Source organism: Scyliorhinus canicula, unplaced genomic scaffold (genome assembly GCF_902713615.1).
Source record: "Scyliorhinus canicula unplaced genomic scaffold, sScyCan1.1, whole genome shotgun sequence".
Taxonomy (NCBI): Eukaryota; Metazoa; Chordata; class Chondrichthyes; order Carcharhiniformes; family Scyliorhinidae; genus Scyliorhinus; species Scyliorhinus canicula.
In genome coordinates, this window is record NW_024055429.1 from 90,892 (window position 1) to 100,978 (window position 10,087).

A 10,087-nucleotide genomic window follows, 5' to 3' on the forward strand; every position below is an offset into this window, starting at 1 on the left:
GACATTAGGAGGAAATTGCTCACGGCCAATCCACCTAACCTGCACATCTTCGGATGTGGGTGGAAACAGGGGCACCCGGAGGAAACCCATGCAGACACTAGTAGAAAGTGAAAACTCCACACAGTTACCCAAGGCCGGAATTGAACCAGGGTCTGTGAGACACCAATGATGTCCGTTGTGACATTCTTAATTTTCCACTCCTGCGGTTTTCACATTTGATGTTTTCAATCACAATGTTCCTCAAAGAGACGATTAAAATGTTGTTTTTTATGAGCTGTCAGGTACATTTCCTGTGTGACTGTGAAACTCGAGCACCACGAGAAGGAACTGAATATTTTCAGTTCCTCTACAGATGCACAGCAGATACCAGAAATCTCTGGAGTTGTGTCATTTGTGTCTCTGTCATGATGTTTCCATTCCTATTTTATCACACATCTCCCAATGACACTCACTATAACACAGAAACATCAAAATATCATTGCTACCTTGCATCTTGCCCCCCTATTATTGTCAAATGATAACAGTGACAGAGTAACACACACCAGAATTGGAAGAGCAGGCAAGGTATTGTCTAATAATAACAGGGACATAGTAACACACACCAGAATTGGAATAAGACAGGTTATTGTCTAATGATAACAGTGACAGAGTAACACACACCATAATTGGAATAGCAGGCAGGTTATTGTCTAATAATAACAGGGACATAGTAACACACACCAGAATTGGAATATGACAGGTTATTGTCTAATAGAACATAGAACAGTACAGCACAGAACAGGCCCTTCGGCCCTCCATGTTGTGCCAAGCAAATGATCACCCTACTCAAACCCACGTATCCACCCCATACCCGTAACCAAACCTTAACCTTAACCCCCATTTAACCTTACTTTTTAGGACACTACGGGCAATTTAGCATGGCCAATCCACCTAACCCGCACATCTTTGGACTGTGGGAGGAAACCGGAGCACCCGGAGGAAACCCACGCACACACGGGGAGGACGTGCAGACTCCACACAGACAGTGACCCAGCCGGGAACCGAACCTGGGACCCTGGAGCTGTGAAGCATTTATGCTAACCACCATGCTACCGTGCTGCTATAATGATAACAGTGACAGAGTAACACACACCAGAATTGGAATATGACAGGTTATTGTCTAATGATAACAGTGAATGAAAATTGCTTATTGTCACAAGTAGGTTTCAAATGAAGTTACTGTGAAAAGCCCCGAGTCGCTACATTCCAGCGCCTGTTCGGGGAGGCTTGTACGGGAATTGAACCGTGCTGCTGGCCTGCCTTGGTCTGCTTTCAAAGCCAGCGATTTAGCCCTGTGCTAAACAGCCCCTGTAACACATACCAGAATTGGAATAAAACAGGCAGGTTATTGTCTAATGGTAACATTGACAGAGTAACGGAGCTGCACGGTGTCACAGTGATTATCACTGTTGCCTCACAGTGTCAGGAACTTGGGTTTCATTCCGACCTTAGGTCACTGTCTGTGTGGAGTTTGTACATTCTTCCCGTGTCAGCGTTGATTTCCTCCAGATGCTCTGGTTTCCTCCCACAGTCCAAAGATGTTTATTATTAAATTAGCTAGGCTATATAGTCCCCGGGAGGGGTCCAGGGACAGGATTGGGTTAGATTGGGTGATCTTTCAGAGGGTCGGTCCAGACTCAATGGGCCGAATGGCCTCCTGCACTGTAGGGATTCTATGAGTCAACATTGGATCCACTCACAAACTGCAGTCTGACTTATTCTTGGAACAGACACTGTGTTTGTTACTCTGAAAGTGAGTGAATCCTTTGCTGTTTCTCCTCTGGGCCCCATCTCCACTATTATTGTCTGATTGTCCCACTGAGACTCTCACTTATTATTGGACAGTCAGCCTGAGCCTGTGGCCGCTCTCTCCATCTGTAACCGTCACAATGTCCCGGTGATTGACGGCAGCTCCGGACCAATAGGAAGAGGAGGGGCGGGACTGGAGGACCGATGGGGAGCTGTTGGTCCTCCAACCAATCGGAGTGAATAAGAGGCGAGGCCAGGCTGTGATTGAAGCATGCGCAGTGTGGGTAATGGCGAAGCAGAAGGGCGTCTTCTTCAGATCCGAAATTGGTAAGAGGCGTTTAACAATATTGAGGGAGCGAGAGATCGCGGGAGTGGGCGGAAACGTTATGTAAAGCTGTTGTGAGGCGCAATACTCGGAAAACAGCTTACTGGACCCAGTTCCGAGTGGAACTGCAGCTCCTCCTGTTTGGCTCAGGTTAACGGCCGCCATCTTTATTGGATGTGCATCAGGGCGCATGCGCGTTTCTCATCTTTGTTGGGCGATGTTTCAATGAGTGGGAGGGGCTTGTTCCCCATTGTTCAGAATGGAGACAACTTGTCCATCAAACTGGATTAGTCTTTGAGTCCCAATGTCTTATTGATGATGCAAAGCGGTGGCAGAGATGGAAAGAAAATGAAACCAATCCTGCTCTCCGGATTTCACTATCTCATTGCACATTCTGTCCCATGTGGGCAGCAGGGTAGCATGGTGGTTAGCATAAATGCTTTACAGCTCCAGGGTCCCAGGTTCGATTCCCGGCTGGGTCACTGTCTGTGTGGAGTCTGCATGTGCTCCGGTTTCCTCCCACAGTCCAAAGATGTGCGGGTTAGGTGGATTGGCCATGCTAAATTGCCCGTAGTGTCCTAATGAAAGTAAGGTTAAGGGGGGTGTTGTTGGGTTACGGGTATAGGGTGGATACGTGGGTTTGAGTAGGGTGATCATGGCTTGGCACACCATTGAGGGCCGAAGGGCCTGTTCTGTGGTGTACTGTTCTATGTTCTATGTGTCCAAAGCTCTTTTGTTGATTGATTTTGATTTGAAAATTAAATGAATGAAAATCGCTTACGAGTAGACTTCAATGAAGTTACTGTGAAAAGCCCCTAGTCGCCACATTCCGGCGCCTGTCCGGGGAGGCTGGTACAGGAATCGAACCGTGCTGCTGGCCTGCTTGGTCTGCTTTAAAAGCCAGCGATTTAGCTGAGTGAGCTAAACCAGCCATTAGGAAACCAGCCATGTACCGAAGTACAGTGAAAAGTATTTTTTCTGCGGTTGAGGAACGTACACAGTACATACATAGTAGACACAAGAATAATCAACAGGGAACATTGACAAATTGTACATCGACAAACAGTGAGTGATTGATTACAAGGGGCCAAACGAAGCAAATACAAAAGAAAGAGCAGCATAGGGCGTCAGGAATAGCGTTCTTACAGGGAACAGATCGGTCCGAGGGGGTAGTTGTTGAGGAATCTTGTAGCTGTGGGGAAGAAGCTGTTCCTATGTCTGGATGTGCGGGTCTTCAGACTTCTGTACCTTTTGCCTGATGGAAGGGTCTGGACGAAGGCAATGCCTGGGTGGGGGGGGTCTCTGATAATGCTGTCTGCCTTCCTGAGGCAGCGAGAGGTGTATACAGAATCAATGTGGGGGTGGCAAGTTTGTGTGATGTGTTGGGCTGAGTTCACCACAGTCTGCAGTTTCTTGTGATCGTTGACTGAGCAGTTGCAGTACCCGGCTGTGATGCAGCCGGACAGGATGCTCTCTATCACACATCTGTAGAAATTTGTGAGAGTCGATGCAGACATGCCAAATTTCTTTAGCTTCCGCAGGAAGTAGAGACGTTGTTGGGCTTTCTTGACTGTTGACGTGAGTGGACCAGGACAGACTGTTGGTGATGGTGACCCCCAGGAACTTAAAGCTATCGACCATCTCCACCTCGGAGCCTTGATGTAGATGGGAGTGTGTTGTGCTGCGCTTCCTGAAGTTGATGATCAGTTCTTTGGTCTTTCCAACATTTAGGGAGAGGTTGTTTTCGATACACCATGCAACCAAGTGATTTATCTCCCTCCTGTAGTCTGATTTGTTGTTGTTTGAGATGCGGCCCACCACAGGCGTATGATCTGCAAACTTCGATTGAGTTGGAGTTAAATCTTACCACACAGTCATGGGTGTATAGGGAGTACAGTAGAGGACTGATCACACATCCTTGCGGGGCTCCGGTGTTGAGGACTATGGTGGAGGAGGTGCTGTTGCCTATCCTGACAGATTGCGGTCTGTTGGTGAGGAAGTCGAGGCTCCAGCTGCACAGGGAAGGGTCAAGTTCAAGATTGCGGACTTTGGTTATTAGTCTTGTTGGGATAATGATGTTGAAGCTCTGAGGCTTCTTTTACAGGGGATTAGAAGCGGAGGATTTGCACACAGCAAACTGTTTATCTTTCCTGAATTTCATTTCTGGACTGACAGTGATGCCTTTGTAAACTTCTTCTTTCACGGGGGCTTAGAAAGGGATTCGCAGACAGGAAACTCAAAACCAATCCTCACATCAAATTCTGACAGCACAATTCGGGTTATCAGGACCTGGATATTATCGATCTTTGTGTGTAAGCATTGAGTTCAGATCATTACCACTCGCTGTGTAAAATTTCTTCCTCCTATCTCCCTTGTAGATCTTGCTCAAAATCTTAAATCTGTGTCCCATAATCCTTTTACACTCGACTGATGGGAACAGAGTTCTTTATCTTTTGCCGGATTTGCTGTTGTCATTTCCGATGCCTGGGTCGATGCCGGGTGGTCCGTCCAGATTTCACTCCATTTTTGTTCTTGTAGTGGTTGAATCAGCTTGGACCAGTCCATTTAGGATCCAGTACACAATTTACCCCAAGAATCAATTGATGTGTATCCAGGTCTGGGATGGATCCCAACAATTTATTTACAAATGACACATCGTCCCAGTTAGGGGCTTAGCCATTCATCAGCACCCAAAGACCCACTGACCACCTCGTATCTCCCATTAGTGTCCGCAATGATCCCAGTGACTGAAAGAGGGGCCGGTTAATTGATTAGAATTGCAGCACCTCAAACCCTTAGTCAAAGCCCGAGTGAAACACTTGGCTCCCCGCTCCGCAGTCCGGTCTGATCTCTAACCCTTAGTCAAAGCCCAAGTGAAACACTTGGCTCCCCGCTCCGCAGTCCGGTCTGATCTCTAACCCTTAGTCAAAGCCCGAGTGAAACACTTGGTTCCCCGCTCCGCAGTCCGGTCTGATCTCTAACCCTTAGTCAAAGCCCAAGTGAAACACTTGGCTCCCCGCTCCGCAGTCCGGTCTGATCTCTAACCCGCAAGTGACTCTCCTGCAAGAACATCACACCAGCATTTAGATTCTTTAGGTGAGCGAAAACCCTCCACCTCTTCACTGGTCCAAATCATCTGCTAATGCTCCAGGTGACCAGCTGAATCAGGGGTCTTCCACCCCTTCGTTCCCCATCACGGAATCAGCCATGAGGGACTATCCAGTAAATCTTCAAAATGTACAGGCCAAGAGTCCACCCAAGATAGCTGCCTCACACGCACCCGTACACTCGCAGAGTAAAACACAAACAGTTCTTTAGTCATCAGGTAGCTCACCCGTCTTCCCACCCCCCCCCCCCCATATGTCTACATTGTGCTTCATAAAGAAAATCTCCCTTCATCCCCGAACAGAAAAACAGATTTTATCACAAAATATCAAAAACTATATAGAGGATATCACAACACCCACTGTAAACGTAGATCTTGTCCGATACAGATAACTGGACCCCAGTCCATGCTTTACAGTTTTTGCCTCCTGCGGTCTATCAAAATGGAAGTCTTTGGACTCATATATGAGCTGCAGCTTTGCCGGGTATACCACCCTGAATCAAACTCCTTCCTTACACAGAGCAGCCTGAACCTTATTAAAGGCCACTCGCTTCCTCACCAGCTCGGCTCCCACATCCTGGTAAATCCTCACTCGGATAACTGAGTGAATCCCTTCCCATATTTAGAACAGTTGAATGGTCTGTCGCCGGTATGACTATGGTGATCAGTCTCCAGCTCACATGGGGAGCTAAATCCCTTCCCACAGTCCCCACATTTCCACGGTTTCAGCATGCTGCTGGTGTCCTTGTCCCTTTCCACGTTTGACGATTAGTTTCTGTCTTGTCTCCACAGAGAGCATGTGCACGGTCTCTCCCTGCTCTGAATGGTGTGATGTTTTTTTCAGACTGTTTAACTGGTAAAAGCTCTTTCCACAGGCAGTTCACTGGAACACTCTCACTCGAGTGTGTATCGGGTATTTTTCAGTCACACTGATCATGAAAATCTTTTCCTGCAGAAAGACCAGACAAACATTTTTCTGAAATAAAAGCAAATTTCTGCGGATGCTGGAATCTGAAACAAAAGAGAAAATGCTAGAAAATCTCAGCAGGTCTGACAGCATCTGTAGGGAGAGAAAAGAGCTAACGTTTCAAGTCCGATGACTCTTGTCAAAGCTCAAACATTTCTCTTTCCACATTCACGGGCCAATGATATTCAGGTCCTGATGAATGGAGTGACTCTGTTAAATCTTGATGTGAAGTTTGATTTGAGTTTCCATCTGTAAATCCTCCCCTTGTAATATCCTGTAAAAGGAGTTTATAAAAGTCATCACTAGGGGCAGGCACGGTGGTTCAGTGGTTAGCCGAGGACCCGGGTTTGATCCTGGCCCTGGGTCGCTGTCCGTATGGAGTTTGCACATTCTCCCCATGACTGCGTGGGTCTCACCCCCACAATCCAAAAAGATGTGCAGGGTAGGTGCATTGGCCACGCTAAAAGTACTCTTTAATTGGGGGAAAAAAAGAAATGGGTACTCTAAATTTATGTTTTTTGTAATTAAAAAAATAAAAGTCATCACTATCAGTACACAATAGAAATTCTGAACAGACAATTCTAGTTTCTCTGGGACATTTTTTCCCGTCTCTCACACTCTCCCTGCACTGAAATCCAAACCCATCTCACCATCTGCACCATCCCTTTCCTCCGCTCCCAGTTTTCTCCCTCCCTCTCCTCTGCCTGGGTTCAGTTCTCCAGCTCCTGTCTGCAGACTGACAATAAAATCAATGGGTCTTATTGGGGGGGGTTTGGGGCCTCCAGCGGGTGTTTGTGAATCCTCCCCGCCCACCTGCCAGGGTTTCCTTCCTTCCCACAGATCAGAGTTCCCTTCCTTCCCACAGATCAGAGTTCTCATTGATGATTTGAGCCCAACCTGGAACCACGCTAATTTGGCCCTTAATTGGGAAAAAAAAATTCCAATAAGATTCGCGGCTTCACAAAGTGGTTCCAACTCCTCACACCCATCTTCTTAACACAGGCATTGTCAAAGTCGAGGGCGCGACCCGTGTTGGGTCACTGAACATTGACATCACGTGCTTTGGGCGCGATTGCGATTCCTCCATGTTGTCAGCAGCAAACAAGATAAGAGGAAATAGTGGGTCACGAAGGTCAGCCGGCTTCGGCTGCGAAGGTCGGCCGGTGTAGCTCACGAAGATCGGCCGGGTTGGATCCCGAAGGTTGGCCGGTTGTAAAAATGGGTTCCCGGAAAAAAAAGTTTGAACAATATTGCCTTAACAGGTTGACACATTTATTTGACTGACAAAAAGCATGGTGCTTAGCACTGCTGCCTCACGGCGCCAAGGACCCGAGTTCGATCCCGGCCCCGGGTCACTGTCCATGTGGAGTTTGCACATTCTCCGTGTTTCTGCAAGGGTCTCAGCTCCACAACCCAAAGATGTACAGGGCAGACGGATTCGCCATGCTAAATTGCACATTAATTACTGTAAATTTATTTCAAAAAAGTTCCTTAAGTTCCTAATGTTCACAATTAAAGGGATGGGTTCCCCAGGAGATGGCTGACATTTAAGGATGATTAAATTAATAATGGACAGAGATATGTCTAGTGTTGTTACATGGTACAGATTGGATATATTATTTACAGTTTGTAATAAAGTAAATGTATTATTATTTCTTGTCTTGTAATACAAGACTGTAGCTACGTTATAGATTTCCAGTCATCTTTGCTCCGATTCTAATCTCTGTGTCCTGGTCAGGAAGCAGTGAGCTAAGCTTGGATCTGTCAATCAGCATGAATCAGCACCTTCAGGAGAATTGGGAGGGTGAATATTAGATACAGCAGAGTGAGAATGGAGGGAGAGTGGGATGGAGATTTACAGCTTTTGGAGAACGAGAGAGGAACTCGAATTGTCAGCTCTGAATTTCTATCCTGTACTGACTGATGACTTTTGTAAATTGTTTTTAAAGGATATTGGAAGAGGAGGAATTATTGACAGAAATCTCAAACATCACGTCTCGATGTGACAAACTCACTCGATTCCTTCTGATCTGAATATCATCGGGCTCTGAATATCATCGGCGAGAAGGAGAAATGTTTGTCCAATCTGTCTACTTCAAAAGATTTAAATGTGAGCGTGACTAGAAAAGCACCGAGACCCACACAACACACACCCCAGTGAGAGTGTTCCAGTGAGCTGACTGTGGAAAGAGCTTAAACCAGTTACACAGCCTGAAAAAACATCACACCATTCACAGTGAGGAGACAAGGTGCACACCTTCTGTGAGCAGATAAGGCTTCCACTGATTGTCCAACCTGGAGAGACACGAGGAGACCCAAAATATGGAAAAACCATCGATATGTGGGGACTCTGGGAAGGGATACAGAGTCCCATCAGAGCTGGAGACTCATCGACGCAGTCACATTGGGGATAGGCCGTTCACCTGCTCTCAGTGTGGGCAGGGATTCACTCAGTTATCCAGCCTGCAGAGACATCAGCAAATTCACACTGGGGAGAGACTATTCACCTGCTCCGTGTGTGGGAAGGGATTCACTCAGTTATCCAGTCTGCAGACGCACCAGCGAGTTCACACTGGGGAGAGGCCGTTCACCTGCTCTCAGTGTGGGAAGGGATTCATTGATTTATCCACCCTGCGGAGACATCAGCGAGTTCACACTGGGGAAAGGCCATTCATCTGCTCTCAGTGTGGGAAGAGATTCATTAATTCATGCAACCTGTGGAAACATCAGCAAATTCACACTGGGGAGAGGCCATTCACCTGCTGTCAGTGTGGGAAGGGATTCACGCAGTTATCCACCCTGCAGAGACATCAGAGAGTTCACGCTGGGGAGAGGCCATTCACCTGCTCTCAGTGTGGGAAGGGATTCATTGATTCATCCACCTTGCTGAGACATCAGCGAATTCACACTGGGGAGAGACCATTCACCTGCTCTCAGTGTGGGAAGGGATTCACTCAGTTATCCAGTCTGCAGACACACCAGCGAGTTCACACTGGGGAGAGGCCATTCACCTGCTCTCAGTGTGGGAAGGGATTCCGTGCTCTATTCATCCTGCGGAGACATCAGCGAATTCACACAGGGGAGAGACCATTCACCTGCTCTCAGTGTGGGAAGGGATTCACTCAGTTATCCAGTCTGCAGACACACCAGCGAGTTCACACTGGGGAGAGGCCATTCACCTGCTCTCAGTGTGGGAAGGGATTCACACAGTTAACCAACCTGCAGACACACCAACGAGTTCACACTGGGGAGAGGCCATTCACCTGCCCTCAGTGTGGGGAGGGATTCATTCATTCATCCAACCTGCAGTCACACCAGCGAGTTCACACTGGGGAGAGACCATTCACCTGCTCTCTGTGTGGGAAGGGATTCACTTGGTTATCCAGTCTGCAGAGACATCAGCGAGTTCACACTGGGGAGAGGCCATTCACCTGCTCTCAGTGTGGGAAGGGATTCATTCATTCATCCAACCTTCGGAGACACCAGCAAGTTCACACTCGGGAGAAACCATTCACCTGTTCTTAGTGTGGGAAGGGTTTACATAGATAATAGGAGCAGGAAGAGACCATTTTGCCCTTGGCACCTGCTCTGCCATTCATTATGATCATGGCTTATCATCCAACTCAATAGCTAATCCCACTTTCCGTCCATATCCTCTGATTCCCTTAACCCTAAGTGCTATATCTAACTGTTTCCTGAAAACATACAATGTATTGGCCTCAACTATTTCCTGTGGTAACAAATTCCACAGACTCACCACTCTCTGGTTGAAGATGTTTCTCCTCATCTCTATCCTAAATGGTCTACCCCGTATCTTCAGACTGTGACCTCTGGTTCCCACCATCAGGATAATCTTTCCTGCATCTACCCTGTTAAGTCGTGTTAGAATATTATAGGTTTC

The 10,087-nt window shown here is 47.3% G+C and overlaps 1 protein-coding gene across 1 annotated transcript; it reads left to right on the forward strand.

The window, feature by feature from the left end:
* Window positions 1-8,146: 8,146 nt before the first annotated feature.
* On the forward strand, window positions 8,147-9,687 carry LOC119959375 (gastrula zinc finger protein XlCGF26.1-like; the record flags this gene model as incomplete). Its single annotated transcript, XM_038787673.1, has 1 exon — window positions 8,147-9,687. A coding segment is annotated over exon 1 (1,179 nt), but the record flags the coding sequence as incomplete, so codon positions are not given.
* Window positions 9,688-10,087: the final 400 nt, after the last annotated feature.